The following is a 19381-nucleotide window of genomic DNA, read 5'->3' as shown; positions in this document are numbered from 1 at the left end:
AGCGTCAGGTGGGGCTAGAGGCAGAGAGGCGCTATGCCTTAATGCTGCCCAGAAGATCAGGTGACAACAGACATGCACGCGCATAACTTTCAACCTGTTTGCATTGGCAGGGGGAGGATAAATAATTTTCCAGGATATCTTAACTGTTTCCAGGACATTTGACTTTTCTTTTTTCTCCTTTTCCATGACTGGAAAATTACTAAATTATTTTCCAGGTCTTCCAGGACGTGTGGGAACCCTGTCAATGCAGTAAAGCTGCAAAACCACAACGGGATTTGTTTTGAATGGATTAAGGCATAAAAATGGTCAAAAGCACAGTTCTTATCAGCTCCAGAGGACATCGGTATGATGCTGTCAGTATCTGATGTCGTTCATTTGTTTCAAAGTTTGCATTTTGCTTGTTCAGTTCATTTTTTCCATCATTTAACAGCATGATGTGCTCATTAGTGTGAAAACAAACGTTCATCAAGGCTACATCCTCTGTTGCAATGAAAGTGATGTAGATTGGCTCGCTCCACCTCTCCATCACGTTTCATTCTGCCTGACTTTGTCCTGCTAACTGACCAACAGCACCAAAAACAAACCTCCACGAGGGCTACTTCCCTAAACCTCAATACAGAGCTGTAGTAATAATACATAGCAGTGGTGTGTTCATACAGAGAGGGAATATTTAAAGCAGCTCACCATGACAGTAAAGGAAGTATTTCTTCCTTCCTTGGTGATTCAAAAAACAATCGGATTCCTGGTTTAAAAGTTCTGGTGTGATACATATTGTGAATTGTGGTTTTAGTTGCACGCCTCAACCTCAGTAAGAGTTCTCATCCTGTGTTTCCACCTCCTCTGAGTCAGGTGTCTTTACAGACTCTGCCTTCTGTGACCTGCATACAACCATGTGTGTCTGCATTATCCTCAGAACAACTCTGGAAAGACATCCTGGGTAAGCTTGTGTGCAGGGATTTCATAAATCTTCATCCGTTGCAACAAACACCTCTGATAAACCTCAACATAAACTCGCTTCCTTGTGGAAACTGTGCCACAAAAGAAATGTATGACTTGAAAGAATGAAACCAGCCAGCTGAATAAAAGAGGCCCTCTATTGTTCCATCAGTGACCAGCAGGTGGTGCAACGACACCACACAATGAAGACCATGTAGCAACTCCACTGCTCAGGAGCTGATTGAATGGCCCCGCATTTTAGACGAGACAGTATTTTTACTGTGACAACAGGTGTTGATGGCATCAGTAGCTATAGACATAGAAGGGTTTTACAAGCTATATCAAAATGTTTTAAATAATACATGCAATAGCTTGTATGTACTTATTTACTCAGGAAGCTACAAACAAAATTTACAAACCAAACATATTCCATGACATGTGGAACAACCACACCGGGACCCACAAACAATCCCCACGTTTAGCACTCAAACATCAACTGCCCATGACTATACGTTTCATTCTGCTTAAGTCTTTGGCGAGTTGTGTGCTCATACTGACCCTTGGCGCTGGATGGTGCGTGGGGAGGCCGTGGTGGCATCGTGACTGTGCTGCTTATCGCTGGAGAGGGGCTGCTGGGATGTGGGCTGGTTGTGAGACGCCTGCTTCGCTGCTACCGCGCTCACCTGAAACACACCAGGTTACTGCATCAACGCCTTTCCACATGATCGAAGGATAAAGCTTGCAGGTGTTACAGTACTCATAGTTAATCCCCTTTTTTTAAATCAGCATGACTTTTAAAGACACCAGTTTGATCCTGTATGATTCTCTGTTTATATTTAACCCTTTCAACACTATAGCCGGCTATACTGGTCTGTGGCTTTCACACCGTCAGCCCTGCGGACCGGTATAGCGGCTCTGGTATATGGCGACTTTCTGTTACATTCATTTTGATTGTCTATCGGTAGGAATCTCCGCATGTGAACAAGCGATTCAGTCATGAAATAAATTATGCAAATAGTAATAATAACAATAATAATAATAATAATAATTGCATGCAGGGTTCTCGCCAGCATCATAACAGAGTAATGGCCTGTTACGCTGCTGCCTGAAAAAACTACGCTGCAAATTGGGCCGATACGTTGTTTTCGAGGGTAAGCGACGACGTTGTTTCACTACCATCATCTTCGATGCTAATGCTGCTATTCGCTAGCGTATTCGCCACTGCTGCCGACCTTTTCCCCCCCGGCACGCTGTAAAGGAATCCTGGCTAGGACTCTGGCATATGGGCATATATTCCTAGTAATTAAAGCCAAAGTTACTTAGTGTTGAAAGGGTTAGTCTCAAATGAATGATTCAGTATGATCAGTATTACAATACAAAGTAACGCAACACATGATTCTCTTGTCTTTCATTCGTTTAACCTGAACGAGACTTCTGCCGTACACATAACAATGTTTCAGTATAAAGCATGCCGGTGCAATCTCATCTCTCCACAATGTGAATCAACAGACAGTAGGCGTGCTTACTTTTTGTTTATTTAACTTCTATTGGGATCTAAATTTCTGCAGCTGAATGTTGTCCTTTTAATAAATTCTACAAACTTCTCAATCCTGAAGAAACAGAGGACGTGCTTAAATTTCCACTAAGTGTATTCCATGTTCATACATGCCAACTGTTGATGCTACTTGTCCTTGGAAGAAGTTATTTTCCCTGGGGAAATGTCCTGATATTCACCCAGCTGGCGGCCTTTCTCACCAAACTGGATACTATATATGCTCGCTGAACACACTACATTTTTGTGTCTTACTTTTGGCTGTGAGATGACAGGCTGCGTGCTGAGGAGGGGCTTTAGAGGACCAGCATTGGTCTGTGGTGTGCTGATCCTCGGAGAAACATAGGACCTTGGCGATGAGGCGTCCGATGTTAATGACATTGGTGACTGGTTTGATTGCTGAGCTGCTGGAGACACACAAATAACAATCTGAAGGATCAAGACAATCTACTAACTCACTCACAGCAAACCCATTACACTACACAAACAACAGATCATACAAGCACACAGTGGTGGTACATTTACCTTGGTTAGAGAGTTGAGCAGCTTGAGAGAGGATAGTAGTGATATTGAAAGCTGATGGTCCAGCAGTGAGGATCTTGTGAAGCATCGACTGTAATGAAGCTTGTGTGACAGCAGCTGTGAGAACTAAAGAGACAAAGAGACACAGCGTAAGAGTCTTGCTACGAGAACGACTTTCACACTGCACTACAGCGGACCTGACAGATAAATTCAGCAACATGCCCCATTATGACCATTCACAGGAACAATGTCACTTTGTTTGAACATAAGATACCACAAGATAAACTTTATCCCTCATCCCTCACCTGGGAAATTTACATGTTACAGCAGCTAGATACAGATGAGGCGTGGAGGAAGAGACAGGTTAACAACATTCAGTGTTTATGATTGTTAATTAACAATCCATTATGACAACCACTGACTGGGGGAAAAAAGATGCTTCTCCTGGATTCAGTAAAGATGATTAAAAGCCCACTAGGTTCACATACACACCAAAACCGTCGCATACAGTCGTCCTCAAATGTATTCACAACCTTCCATTAAAGAAAAGGCAAAATTCACAAAAGTCACTCAAATAACTAGAAACTGAGAAAAGTAATAATAAATAAACATTTGCTAAATTATAATTTAGAGAAACAAGGCATTGCTTTTGAATTGTGGTTGAAAAGAATAATTGAGAAAAACAAAACTGTCAAATTAGAGCTCTTTGCTGATGAGCAGTGAAATCCAAATAGCTGTCAACAGGTGCAGAAGTCTGATTGAGAGTTACAGAAAACACTTGATTGCAGTGATTGGCTCAAAGGGTTGTTCAACTAAATATTAGTTTACGGGTCCCATCATGCTAGTTTGCTTGTTGTTGTTTTTTTTAATCTTTCTATTGAAACACAATTCAAAAACAATGTCATGACTTTCATTACATTTTTATTTATTATTACTTTTGTCAATTTCAACTTATTTCAGTGACAGCTGTTTTTTTTCCCTGCTTTAATGGGAGGGTATGAATACATTTGAGGACGACTGTACGTGACTTTTTTTTGAGCGTGTGCAAGCTCAAATTTCAAGTGGTTGAAATTATGCAAGTGAAACATGACCATTCAGCTGTTTTGGTGTTGCTCTCAACGCCGCTAGCGACAGCGTTAGCCATAGTGGTGGAAAGTGTAACTTATTTCTTCTGTGGCTCTTTCAGTCCGTTCCTGCCTGAAAATGTGCTATTTTGCTGCTGTGCATTCCTCAAACAACACTGAGGAAAGAAGAGGCGCCGAGTGGAGAGGGAGTAGTCAAACTCAGACACACCTGATGGTCAGAGTGCAGGCAGGGAGACACCGAGTGAACCGGTGGAAGAAACTACAGTGGCTCATGGAATAGTGGAGCTGCAAAGCTGAATCAATATTTATCACAATCATGACTTTAGCTTCTAATCGCTGCATGAAAAACAACCGTCTGGGATCTTTACATTTAAAGATGCACTCCGCTCCTAAAAACTCATAGCATGCTTACATGCACTGTTTTCTTCAATAATGCAAAAAAAGCCCATGTACATAAAATCATTCGGTTTCATCTTGAACAAATCTGACTTCAGAACACTTCATTTCACTCTTTTCAAGCTATTTTCTTTTGTCTGAGAGCACTGCAGCCACCAAACAGCATCTACTGCAGCCTGCACTGTGAGGCGTTGAGAGAACATCAGTAAATGTGGGGTTTTTTTTGTTTGTTTGGCCTTTTTGCCTTTATTTGATAGTGCAGTCGAGAGAGAGAGAGACCGGAAAGTGGCGGAGAAGAATTGGGGAAGGACATGCAGAAAAGGGCCATGACCAGGATTTGAACTCATGACCTCCACATCGGGGACTACAGCCCCTGTACGTGGGACACCAGCTCAACCAGGTGAGCTGTAGCAGCGCCCTGTAAATGTGGTGTTTATTGATACGCAACTGTTCAGGCAGTGAGGTTCTTTTGCTGGTGACCAGGACAGAGGTGCAACTAACTGACAATGTTGGTCGAACCAGTGTGAGCAGTGAAAGTTAGTCTGGAGCCCTGACACAGAAAAATGACTTTTAAATGAGGTGCCCTTACTCTGAAGTCACCTTTGTTATTGATACTGAGCTGACCAAAAACTTGTGGTGCTCACATCATCACATTATAAACAATCAAACGACATCAGGACATTATTATGCATTTTTAGGGAGCTAATTTCGGTTAGAAAGTAAAATCTAAAATCTGTTTCTATTCTATCTGCTTCTAAATTTTAGCACAACCCTGTGCTGTTGGATCAGACATAACTCCTGCTTACCACCTGCAAGCTCCTTTGACTGTGGCTGGCATGTTTGACGTGTGAAACTCACTTGAGACATGAAATACAGATGTCTAGAATTATTGACAGTTGACTATTTTTAGTTGTAAAAGCCTTTGTCTTAGCACAAATGCATAAAAATAGGTTTCTGTGATACACGGGAGAGACAAGGAGAGATCTTGTTTCAACCTCAGCCCACCTCCTCTGTCATGATATTTACTGTGTTTTTTCACAGCTCACAAAACTTCATATACGGTTTGTCTCTGTAGCAAGAAATAGTGTAAAATTGCAAAGTGTACATCAACACTACCTCATCCAACAGTCATCATGCTGTCACACTCACGCCTTCAGTTCTCAGTCCCCAAACGCTGCCACAGGCAACTGAATCATCAATCAACTATTTCTGGTCAGGACAATGTGATATGAAAATCCAGATGACTGTCTAACTGACCCTATGTAAACACAACTGGTCGCCCAGCAGCCTCGTAGCAGAGACTGTCTGAAAGCAGACGTCGTTTCCATGATTTTTTTTAACATTACGACATCTCATCCATCCTTGATTTCTGCCACATTTGAGCACTTTTTCCACTAGTCACACTGCTGCGACCAACACTGTCAGTTAATTGCAGCTCCCACCTGGTCACAGGCGAAGCACCTCCCTAGCTGAACATCTGCTTATCGATAGACCCCACACTTACTGATGTTCCCTGAACGCCTCATATGCAGGTTGCAGTAGATGCTGCTGGGTGGCTGCGGTGCGCTCAGACAGTTGTGTGAGCAAAAATGAGTTTGAAAAGAGTGAAATCAAGTGTTCTGAAGTCAGATTTGCCCAAGATGAACCTCAGTGATTTTATCTATAGGCGCTACAGCCCTACTACTGCGCTAGCCATCCTAACTGCCTCCCCAGCTCAGTATGTTCCTGCTGCACCTGCACGATGATCTGAGTCTGAGTCGGACCTTTAACTCTCTGTCGGTTGACGAACACACCTCAGCTCAATAGCTCGTTTAACACACTGACAGAACCACGCAGGGAATAAAACTTTCCACCACTATGGCTAACGCAGCAGCTGCCTGTGCCGGTTCAAACGACAGCAAAACAGCTAAATGATCATCATGCACCTGTACGACCACTGCATCCTAGTTCTCGTTTTCAAATATTACTGAGTTTATCTTTTGTTCTCGTTAGCGCCCACAAATGTTTTCTGTCGTAGCTGTTTTGATGAAATTAGCACCAGCAAGTAGCACAAACAGAACTGCACGACAAGACTTACTGCTGTAACAAGGCCACAAGGGCAGATTAACATGTCCGAGCCGCTGACACAACACAGTCAGACCAAGAATCTTTCATATTGCTTACGAGTGCAACTTCAAAAATCAGAACATTGTGGAAAAAAGTTTCATATTTTCCCCAGTTATTTAAGAAAGCAAAAATGTTATATATTCTAGATTCATAAAACGCAAAGTGAAATATTTTAAGCCTTTTTGGTTTCTCATTATTTTGGTTACTAAGGCTTGAGATGCACGAGTAATTTCTCAGTGTCTCGCTCCTTCAACAGTCGCCACAGCTAGCTGAATATAGACACAGGCTGAATGTGTCATGTGCATCTGAACTCTGCATCTTTACTTACCTTCATTTATTTTTGCCATGTCCACGCTGGCATTGTTGAGCTGCAGGGCAGTCTGAAGTGCTGGGAGAAGCTGGCGAAGCAGGGTGGGGTCCTGGAGTAGGGGAGGAGCTGGGGACTGCAGGACTGGGGACACGGGTACTGTGGACGCAGACGATCCAGGTGGTCCCGATGAGGGGTTCAAGCTTCCTGAGCCTGAAGATGATGACTGGGACTGGGTGGCAAGAGCTGCTGCAGGTTTCTCCACCTGGGCTGACTCTGTGGAGACAGCGGGAAAACAAAAGAAAAAAAAAAAAGAGGATGTCATTTTACCAACAGAGGCAGTGTCACAAATCCTTTTTCTCCACAAGTTTATGTTCACACTCTTCTGACTTCAGTCTTGCATGAAAACACGCAGCCTTCACATTCATCTGAATGAGGACAACTCAGCGACTCAGTAAGTTTCCAACACAGGGTGGTCTGGCAAAAAAAAAAAAGGTGACTCAACCTCAACTTCTGCTGCAACACAACATTAATCACATATTTTCAAGTGCAGACTCCTGGTAAATTGCTTTGTAATGCGTATCTATCCCTGTATATCTACTGGTTATCTTGCAATTCTGTCTGTGAAAATTCTGTCTGCGAGTGCTGTAAGCCGCACTGTTTTGGCATCTGATAAAGCTTACCCACATTAATCTGCTACTCCAGCTAGATTTTGCAGATCGTATTTCATTGTCTGGCGAGCACCCTGAGCACCATGGCCCCTTTAACAACTCACCACTGGGCTTGACGCTTACGTTTTCCCCCAAAGTGGGACATGTGCTTCTAAGCTGCACATTTTAGGAGAGTACAAAGAACTTAGGGGAGGCAATGAAAACTGATCAGATATTGTGTTTTTTCTTTAAACAAAAGGCACACAAGAAAACATTTAAAAACAAAAGAATTTATCTGATTTGGATACAAAAAGCAGCTTTTACAAAGTTTTCTTTATCAAACTATATATTGCCATGGTGATGGCAGCGGGCATAGACGCAGCGACCCCTTTGGGAGACAACAAAAGTGAATGTTTTCAGTGTCTGTCTATCCCAGATGTTCATTCCACAAAACTTTCAGCTGAGAGACTTTGCTAAACATCAGGACAGTGAACGTTGCTAAAATTGCGGCGCTCGGTTGTGATGTGGACATACTACACCAACACAGAGTCCGATGGGAGACTACGCCAGCAGTTACCCGAGAGAGAAGCAAGCGCAAACGGTACGAATGTAAACAAAGGAAGAGGAAATGAGTCAGGATCCATGCTAGGCTAAAGGCTAACCCCTCCAGACCAGCAGGACCATCCTCCTACTCTCTAATGTCCACTCCCTCCACAACAAGCTGGACGAGCTACGTTTGCTGAGAGAAACCCGCAGAGAGTGGAGGGACTGCTGTGTGTTTGCTTTAACAGAAACATGGCTCCATGACAACATCCCAGACGGACATACAGCTGGAGGGGATGCAGACAGACAGACAGACAGCTCTGGGCAGCATCTGCAGCTTCACCATCGTCACACCATCGTGTGTGTCTTTGTGTCCCTGAAGACCCACCAGGACCGGAAGAGGTTCACCATGTTCAACATGACGGCCACGCGCATGGACGCAGTGCCCCCTTCAGGAGACAGCGAGTGTGAACGTTTAGTGTCTTGTTTTTTATTGCAGACGTGCATTCTGCAAAACCTACGAATTAAATGATCCTGAAGAAACGCTCTCTCATCTTGCCTGTACTACTGTGTATGTACAACAACATGACAATAAACCTGATTTGATATTCAATTATGAGATAATTATCCATATTTTAACTTGCCTCAAGCTGTGTAAATAGTATGGACACATAAAAGAAAGCAGTTTTGTTTTTTTAGTTCTGTCTAGATGAACATGCATACATAGCTTTGATTTTTGTTAACTTTAGGCAGAAGCAGTAAAAACATTTAGTGTAGTTTTTGCCAGTTATATTTTCAATAGTTTAATTTATTTTTCATTGTTTATATTGTTTAAGTATTTTGAGGCCACAGCTGTCATCTTTGCGTACGGTTACCACCGTTACAGATGTTGTTCTTGTTTATTACAAGCAGGTGTTCCTCCGTCCCTCTGCAGTCATTCAGCTGATAGACTCCTCAGTAAATCCAGTTAATATTATAATTATCAAACTGTGAACCACTCCCCCTCCTTCTCTGTTGCTGCTTAGCATTAGCATCTGCACAGCTACCTGTTCTCTCCACTGTAGAGCAGCAACATCTTTCAGCAGATGATTGACTTGCTCACAAAAACCCTGCTTATGGTTGGATAACATTACTACAGTTGTCCAACAGCATTTCTTCAGTAAACATCTAGAGGATGATCTGGATGGAGCACCAACATTAATCCTGGATCTGACTAAGACTTCTGATAGGAACTTGAAAGATGTCCAACTGAAAGGAGCCTTGGATCCAGACCATCTGTGTTACACCAGCAGTGTTAGTTTAACATTATTCTACCTTCTTAAAAACCTCTGCTGCTGCCTACATGTTTGGAGTTTGTCCCAAATAGTTTTTTGCTGCTTTGTAGTTCATAATTCTAAGAACCAGTAATGTGAAATAACATTCCTGACAGACACATAATGGTATTGAATTTGAAGAGCTTCTTATTAATGGTAGAAGTCAAACTGATAAATCATTTATAAGAGAGACATTCTGGGCAGCAGAAGAAAACTTTTACTGATCAAGAGCTGCAGTTTGTGAATTCACAGAAGTTGCAGCTGATTGAATAAAACTTTAAAGAAAAGCACTGTTGCTGGTTCAGTGGTATCAACCTTTGCTGCTTGGGGCATTACTATAATACTTTATATTCCCATACATGCTGCTACTAAATGCATTGTACAGTTTTCATACATCGATTTTTAGTGATGTGCACAAGTATCCTACTTAGGACCTCCACCAAGGCCAACGCCCTTAACCTCAACTTTAAAGAAAGTGATCCGGAAAAATAACAAACATGGGTATTATTGTGAAGCAGGCATTGGTAGCTTATCTATTATACATGTTGATGAAAATATGTATAAAATATAAATTTCATTTATTAAAATTAAACCCTCCATTATGAGGATGCCCCTTGTCAGTTTCCATTTCATTTTTACCACACTGTGACCTGAGGGCAGAAATGTCAGCTCTGGCTGATGCATGCACCACACACAGGTCCTGCTGTAGGACTAATTGCAGCGTGTACCGCTACAAACATTACAGACGGGGCTGAGTTGCTATGAGCCGCACCGATCAGAGATGCCGGTACAGCCAAGCTGCCCTCCATGTGTCTGGAACTACAATGAAAAAAGAAGGTCTATAAAATATACAAAAAGTGTTCGCTTGCTTTCGGATTTAAATGCATTTAGTATGCAAGTGTACGGCAAGTGTTTCTATCCACATAATCGTTCTACAACACATCAACAGGGGCGCCAGCTGTGACATTAGCCAATGACAGTGTCGTTTGAGTGACAAACTGCGGGCAACGAGCGACAATATGATAATATCGGCACAGGATTGCTGTGGTGAATGCACAGTCAAACAAACACGCCACCAGGACATCAAACTACATCAGTGGTTGTGTCTTTTCATGTCTTTCTTTGTATCACGTTTTCAAACACATTTATTCCTGAACACATCTGACATCTGGTGTTTCAGGTAGTCATCAAAACATAAGCCAGTTAAAAACAGAGTGTTACTGGGAGTGGTTACTTGATATTCACAAACAGGTTATTCATGATAAGTGGCGTCCATCCGGCACTACCTCCAGACTCTTCGTATTTATGTATACGGAAGTAAACACTTGTGTTATTTCATTGAGGAGTGCCACTTCTGGATAGAAATGTTCTGCAACATTTTGCCTGGAATTGGCTTTTTGCAGCTTTGGGTGAATTCTTATAATACTAGAAGACATCTAAGGAAAAGATGGTGAGCGTGAGACAATGCTGAGTGCCTTTGGGCTTGGCTCTGGTGCAGAAGCCAATACAATGTGTAGGAGCATATTTAGATAAATTTGGCATATGCTACTACACAGCTTTCACAACTGACCATCAAATTGTTGAAATATACCCTACAAAGACTAGTCCCCCCCCAAACAACTACTCCCACCAGCACACAGACTTGTTTAGTCACATCATGTAAGAAAGGAGCAGATGCTGAATGAAAGTAAAAACAGATTACTGCAGGTCACGTTCTGTGAAATCCTTGAAAAATATAAAATCTCACATTTGACCATCAAAAAAAATAAAAAATAGGGGCATTCACCAGAACCAGGGTGATGCTTAATAGTAATGCAACCTCTTCAGGGCTTTACAGTGCAGGCATTTTGCTTGTGTATATCCATCCATCCATCCATTATCTATACAGCGCTTAATCCTCACTAGGGTTGCGGGGGGCTGGAGTCTATCCCAGCTGACTCAGGGTGAAGGCAGGGGACACCCTGGACAGGTCACCAGTCTATCACAGGGCTACACTTAGAGACAGACAACCAAGCACACTCACATTCACACCTACGGACAATTTAGAATTACCAATTAACCTCAACATGTTTTTGGACTGTGGGAGGAAGCTGGAGAACCCGGAGAGAACCCACGCTGCACCGGGAGAACATGCAGAAAGATCCCGGGTGTCCTCACCGGGATGCAAACCGGCTACCTTCTTGCTGTGAGGCAACAGTGCTAACCACCTGCGCTATCTTGCAGTCCCATTTTGCACGTATATGTCACTAAAATTTATAAATGTGCAAATATGACAAACTATTTGGGTTCTCCGATCACTTGAGTTTTGATGCTTCTGTAAGCAAAGCTCAGACTAAACTTTGCTGTCTTTCTGCTACACAGGCTTCAACACAACATGACTTTCTGTAGTCAGCCAATCAGTAATTAATCAGTGGGAAAAAAAACATGCAACAACTTGGTCTGCAAATAAATGATCATTAAACATCATAAGTAAGATTTGATGTCTCACCTGTTAACACTAACTGGCTCTGATTGTAATAGACTGGGTCCAACTGGAGTCGATCGGTTGCAATGTCCAAATCATATCAATACTGTGAGGTGTTCCTGTACCTTTACTACACAAAAGCCACTCAAACACACCACGCTGCCACAATATTAAAACCACTGACATCTGAAGTGAAGGATGTTGACTATTTGACACAATGTAATGTTTTTAAACCCTGGGTCCTGGCATTCATTCTGATGTTACTTTGACCATCCACTCAAACATCAGATTGCGTCCCACTTCAGGAATTAAAGCCGGGCATACAGTGATGTAAATGTTTCCAGGAACGGCCCCCTAATCGTCACTTTCAGCCTTTCTGTCTCCATTACGGTGTAGGATCTGACAGCTTCGACTGTGACGTCCACTGCGAATGCCCCAAAAAGCATGACAGAGAATGTATAGGAGAAGACTGCCACTCAGTGAGGACACTGTGAGGACAGAAAAATGACGCTTGATGTCCTCCCTGAGCTTAATCAATCAGCATCCAGACCAGCACCACAATTTTTTAAGGCCCTACAGCAGTACCTAGCCTGGAGCAGGGACATTTCTCTCCCCTGAAATCGACACTGTAAAAGCTTCTTGAGAGGGTTCTTGGGGCTGAAACATGCACAAAGGTTTGGGTTTTTGGAAAATGACCTGTTGCAGGCCAAGCACACCTCCCAATGGAAGCAGTAATTCCTGATGCCACCGACCCAACGCACCATGCCACAACGCAAACGCTGCTCAGGAATCGTTTGAGGAATACAACAAAAAGCCTCAAGTGTTTAGCCGGCCTCCAAACTCCAAGGACCCAAGGATCTGCTGCCAACATCCTGGTGCCAGACACCCCAGGACACCCCTAGAGGTCCCATGTGCACGCTCCAACAAGTCAGAGCTGTTTTGGCAGCAGAAGGGGGACCTACACACTATTAGGCAGGTGGTTTTCATGTGTGGCTGACTGGTCTATACACTATTTACTAAGATTTCTGAAGGGAATGAATGGACCCAATCAGTCTCAGAACACAGCAAGAGTAGGCAGCTTAAAGCTACAGCAGTGTGCAGACAGCTGTAGTCATAATTGTTTAGTAAGGAGCTTCTTAGCATTCACCTGGTTAGCACAACACTCATTACTGACTAACCAACGTTAGCAATTTTTAACACAAAAATCAAGCATATGCAATTCATTAGGATCAGTCACGGCACACTGATGAGGAAAAACGTGTAGTAACAGTATATGCAACTCTTACTAGGACCAGTAAATCCAGGCGCTGCCGATGCTTGCATTGCCTCCCTTCTGTAGTCCCTGTCCTTGGGGAAACTGTTGACAACAGCAGTCTTTGTTGCTTCTTTTTGCCTCTGTTCTCTGTGAAACACGGAAGACAAACTTTTATTCATGTATGTATTCGTTATGTGACATTCAAGAGACTAAAATTAGGCTTCCAAAATCAAGCACATTTGGCTCAAGGGATTATATCTACCTCTCAAGCCATTCTTTGGGCTTCTCCCACTGGGACACCTCTGTCCTACAGTTGTAATAGTATTTCTTTCCAGAGGAACTGATGTGCTCTGACCAGTCGTCACCAGGTTCGTAAGGCTGAGAAAAGGAGCAAATATTTAGGAACATGAGGCCAACCAGACAGAAAGCAATTGTGTGTGTGTGTGTGTGTGTGTGTGTGTGTGTGTGTGTGTGTGTGTGTGTGTGTGTGTAGGTGTGTGTGTGCGCGTGTGTGTCTGTGGTGAGAGGGTCTGATGCAAGAGCTTGTAATGTAATCCGAAATGTACAAAAGATGTTTGGTTGCAAGCAGAAAGCTACGGTTGGGCTGTTTTCAGACAATCTTTTCAAGTGGGAAGGAAGGGTTTATTTCAGAGACAGCTTCAGATTGTTAAGGTATCCAGACTTCACCAGTTTTCCCTTTAAAGGATTGTCGTAACTGGCATTTTGTGCTCCATCTCTTGCCTTCAGTTGACATTTTACAATGTAGTCCTGTGCTTCTTTATGTTAAAATGTGATATGATACATTAATTGACGCTAATACATAAAACAGGGCAGAAGATTAGAGCTTAGAATTGAGACAGAATATGAGCATAAGAGGGCTAAAATTGATTTGATTGTGAATTATAGTGCAAGAATACAGTGAGACAAACTGTTTTTTTAATCTTAACATTAACTAGACACAAAATGCAACATCAAACCCACAAAACTACAGAAGAGCAACTGTGCAGAAACAATTCAGACTATTCTACTGGAGAAACCATGAAAAAGTCCATCTTCAGCGCCCATGCTGAGGCAGAGGCAGTACTTACTGTGTCTGAGGTCTTGCTGGGGTTAGAATGTGAGTTGAAGCTATGAAGGGAACTGTGGTTGTGAGAATTTTCTTGCGGAGAATAACTGGTCCCTGCAACAAAACACAAGCAGAAGGAAAAATGCATCACTAACAGCCAACAACACTAAAAGTTCACTGACCTAACTGTGAAAAGCCTGGCGGAGAATAAAAGCTGTCACGTCAGCCTCGTACCAACAAATTCCTTCAACTTTCAGACATATGCACAGTGTCAATACACGTCTCTCTTGGTAAAGTCTGCAGAAACAAGCTACAGTTATGACATACATTCCTGTAAACTGTAGCTGGGGCAGGGACGGGCAGCAGAGCGCTGTGGTGAGCAGCATCATTCAATTCATTACACAAAACATCTGCCTTAGCTGTAACGAAACCATCACTACGTATTACAAGCCCATTATTGTAACAGCATAGATTCAATTTGTTCCTACACCTGTTTGCTTAACAAGGCATCCTAGGTTTAAATCTCTCCATCTCAGTACAAGGCTGTCAGCTTGATTGAAAAAGTGAACACCGTCAACACCATGACAGGTAATAGAGTGCAGCAATCAGATGGCAAGACTGAATTTGCTTTTGCACGTTTAATCTTCTCAGCTTTGCCCAGCTGCTATTAGATGCTAGAAGTGTAAGCACTTGCAAAGAATTTGTTCAAGAAAAAAGAAAAAGAAGAAAAATTTGTTTTGGGAGACACGTCATGACAGCGAGGGAGATCACAGCAGGGACGGTATGCTTGAATGAAAGGCCTTGAGTGACGAGGTTTTCCCACATACAGCAATGGAAAACAAAGGATGTACTGAGCACTGCTGTCCACAGACCAGAATCAATGACAATCTGCTCACGTGCAAGATCTGCAAAAAAATCTTTGGCATGTCCAGTGGTGCAAAATAAACCTTTCAGCTTGTAAACTACCACATTTAAGACAGCATTTTACATTTATCTGTGTGCAGCTGAATGACAAAAAGCAACATATAGTCATGACTCGATCATCCGACCCTTAACAATCTAAAACCTTGCTATCCAACAGGAAAACGAACGGAACCCATGAAAAACAGCCTTAACATACCAACAGCCTTGGATTCCGACTCCGACATGACATTTTATGTCACAAATAAGGATAACAGCGTATTATCTGACTGAACAATCCCACAGATCGGCTATGTTCAGACTGCAGGACTTAATGCTCAATTTAGATTTTTTGTGAAATCCAGTATTTTTTTGCGAGTTTGTTTACATTAAATGCAACTTGTATGTGATCTGCTGTGTGAACTTCATACGACCCAAAAGTGTCCCGCATGCGCAGAAGAGGACACGACGACGTCACATTCAGCGAGCGTGCTCAGTGTTTACAGACGTAAACACAGATGGTGCCACTGTCACCACCCATGGTGGAAACAGAACTGGGACTGCTATCCTAAACTAGCCTGTGCGTTCTGACCACTTCCACCCCGTCAGAGCGCTCCCCGGATTGGAAGTGGTCCCCTGAATGCGCTGAATATTCAGATATTCATCATTAATTGGGCCTGAATATCCAGAGACCAGAGAGTGCTATTCAGACCAGCCCTACTAGTTATTATAACTATTAACAATGAATATTAACAACAAATAACCCTTCAAGCATCAAGCCCTCCTTGTATCTCGACCTCTGTCTTGACAATCCAACAGCCTTGCTATCCGACATCAAAGAAGGTTTTACATTTAGTGTCGGTTTATCGAGTCACGACTGTACAACACGGACAAAAGCTGACTAGTACCACAAAAAAAAATGAAAAGTCAAGCAGGAAAATGAAAGTGAGTGGGCTTTAGCTTGCTGTCTGTGTTTGGCTAGTCCTTAAATCAACTTCTCTGTGCCTAACTGCATGTAACAGTGGGAAAAATAAGGCAAATTAATGAGACAACCAGCCATGTTTCTGAAGTGTGTCTGATTTTCTGGGCAAAGTGACTTCTGCCTCCAGTGACTATCCTGCCAGTCCATTCCTTGAGTTAACAGAACAACTCCACAGACCAGATTAACGACACCAGTCGATTCCAGTAAAGGTAACACTTGATATCAGATGAAACAACTCCACACTTATTATCTTTACAACGTTACAGCACCAGGTGGAATTACAGTTTTGACATTAACTTTACGTTTATAGTGACAGCTAAGTTCATACACCATGAGCTTCAGCATGGCTGGCTGTGGTGGCATCACTGTGTTCCCGTTGTCAATGTTCAGCAAAACTGTGTTGTGAAATGTACGACATACATTTCTAATGCTTTCTTACATATAATGTGTTAACTGTTATGAGGCATTTAAACAATGTATGCGCATGTGTTGACTCACTTCTCTTCTGTGCCTGCAAGAGACAGTCGATCAGTGAAAGATCTCAAGCACAGGAAACCAAACAACCACAACTCAACCTTTGATTCTTTCTTCCTCACACTGAGCATCTGTTAGCTATAACTGATCTGTCACTTTGTGCTTTCATTACTCTTTATCAGTAGAATTATGCAAAAGTGATCAAGGCAAATTTCGATGCGAGCACTTTGATGTTATCTGGTTTAGGTTGTGAAATGACCCATGATAGAATAGTGGACTATTGACCTTGGCAGAGATCTACAATCTCCCAGTGTCCTTCCAGTTATAAAATAAGTAGATCAAAGGCAAACTTAGTCCTCGTGTGCTGAGTGTGTGTAAAATTGAATCACAGTAAATTAAAGAGGAATGTTGATAAGAGTATTCATAAGCAGCGATCTTGACAAGCAATACTGACACAGACATAGCCTACCAATACCCATCCCTACTCATTTTCAACTGTGCCAAACTGTAATTTGGGGCCTCACAGTTTAATATCATATTAATAAGGAAACTTTTTAGGATAGCTAATGTACATCATAATTGTGGAACAGACACTATCCCCAAAAAGAAACAGTAAAAACTTCAAACTGATTCCTTTCTGCATCCTTCTAAACTATAAAAATCAACAAGGCTAACGTAGGGATATGCAAAAATCTTTATACATCACTTCAGAGAATTTATGGCAATCACCAGTTTTCTTTTAATCACATTTTTTCTGAGAAAAACTGTCCACAAACTAGTGATGGGCAGTGAAGTCCAGCATTAAATGGTACCTGGGTTAAACAAAGATAAAGACATTAAAGACCAGCGGAGCGTTAAACTCTAACTTTGTAGGTTCTGCTATCGGTACGAGCAACATTAAGAAAACTGATTTCTTATTCATTATTGCTTCACAAAAATGATCTTGTACATTTTTGTCTGATAGGACATTTGTCTACGATACATGTACGCAATCGGCTCTAGAACCTTTCAGTATTTGTGTTTCCACTGTGGAACCAACTGAGACCAGAACCAACAGTTACTGGACCAAAATCCAGTTCTAGTGAGTTTAACCAGCCAGCATCGACACCCACACAGCCGCTTAGAGGGACAGCGACAACGATTTATCGATTAGTTGTCAACTAATTAATCAGTTGTCAAATATTCCAGCAATCGATTAATCAGTTTGAGTCCTTTTTGTTACAATCAGTCTAAACTTTGTGATTTCAGCTTCCTCAGTGTGAATATTTTCTGATTTCTTTCCTCTGTGACAGTAAACTGAAGATCTTTGGACAAAACAAGACATTTGAGGAAACTGATCTGCATTTTTCACCTTGAGATAGTTTTCTGGAGGCTTGTGTCCGAGCGGCGGGGTCAAATCTCACACACTCGCTGCCACAAGTGCAACAAGCAAAAGAACAAACATGACAATTCCTTCGAGACATACAGTGAAAGTTCGTCACAGAGAATCTAGCTGAGCTGTTTTTGTCCGCACTCCCTTTAGGAACAAGGCTGGATGTGGGATTGACTGCACATTATACTGCAGCTGACATGAATGAGTGTGTGAGACCAGGACTTTCTATTGCTTCTAACTTTCTCTATAAGCGATCATTTGACTTAGAAATGTTGCCAAATTCAAATCACAATCATTACTTGAAGTTAATTGTACAGTGAGTTTGTCAGTATTTTAAGTGATACAGAGCTGCAGTTTGGAAAAAGTTATGAGTGACGACTAGTTCAACTGAAAAGCTCGTCGTCCCAACAGGGCAGATTTAGTGATTTGGAAGCTTCAGATAAACCGTCTTGCTTTAACCGAATCTTCACACCGTCAAAGAAAAAGTCCTGCATTCAATTTTTTAAGTGAACATGCGGACGTAATGGCGGTGCGCATGGACGCAGCGGCCCCTTCAGGAGACAGTGAGCATGAACGTTTAGTGTCTTGCCTATCCTAGACGTTCAATCCGCAAAACTTACTAATTAAATGATCCTGAAGAAACTCTCTCATCTTGCCTGTACTAGTGTGTATGTACAGCAACATGACAATAAACTTGGTTTGATTTGACAAAGAGAGAAAAAAGACAATAAAGCAATATTAAGTCAGGTTCCTGAATGTTTTTGTCCTGAAAATAAAAAACAACCAATAAGAACACTGTTGTAGAACTGGACTAAATATCAGTAATAGTCGTACTAATGTTAAAATCCCACTGATACCTCTTCCTAATGCAAACGGAATTGAACAAGTAGTCTTATAGGAAGATTTGAGTGGAAGAGACAGCATCCACTACAATCACTCAATGGAGGGAGTTACATCACACAGGTTACCCTCAGTCACAAATTTAAGCAACATTAAAAAATACTCAAGCAGTGTTCAAAAGCAACGGAGATCCTGAAATAAAACTATGAAGCTAGTCTACAGTACGTAAAGTAAATTAATACATGATATGCACAAAAACAGGCAAATTTTTTTTTTAATAAAGTTGACTCACAATCAGTGTTTGGCTGAGTGCAGACACTGGCAGAGTGATAACCAGAAACCAAACCTCTAAGTCTTACAATTACTGAATGAAAAATCATTAACTTCAACTCGGGGTGTCACAGTGCTTTACATCTGATAGTGTACCTATACCACTTAACTACCACAATTCTCAATGACGAATTTGATACAAAAAGACAAGCTGTCGCACACACTGTGTACTGACACACACTACACATTTTGTCAGACTGAACAGTAACGGTGGTCGCCTACAAACATAACGAGGACTCGTCACTGATTATCGACTCAAACGCTACATGTCTCCTTGTACCTAAACTT

General features: G+C 42.0%; 1 protein-coding gene across 1 annotated transcript in view; it reads right to left on the bottom strand.

The window, feature by feature from the left end:
• Window positions 1-19381, bottom strand: part of waca (WW domain containing adaptor with coiled-coil a) — a 40460-nt gene that overhangs the window by 4313 nt on the left and 16766 nt on the right. The window contains exons 5-10 of the mRNA XM_008281225.1: window positions 13392-13507; window positions 13161-13276; window positions 6926-7180; window positions 3014-3136; window positions 2744-2892; window positions 1495-1619 (exon numbers count right to left, since the gene is read on the bottom strand). Coding sequence (XP_008279447.1) covers window positions 1495-1619; window positions 2744-2892; window positions 3014-3136; window positions 6926-7180; window positions 13161-13276; window positions 13392-13507 — 884 coding nt within the window. The remainder of the gene's footprint in view (window positions 1-1494; window positions 1620-2743; window positions 2893-3013; window positions 3137-6925; window positions 7181-13160; window positions 13277-13391; window positions 13508-19381) is intronic.

This window comes from Stegastes partitus, unplaced genomic scaffold, assembly GCF_000690725.1.
Source record: "Stegastes partitus isolate 25-593 unplaced genomic scaffold, Stegastes_partitus-1.0.2 Scaffold227, whole genome shotgun sequence".
Lineage (NCBI taxonomy): Eukaryota > Metazoa > Chordata > Actinopteri > Pomacentridae > Stegastes > Stegastes partitus.
Note: the sequence above shows the minus strand (reverse complement) of the source record. Positions and strands in the feature narration are given on the sequence as shown.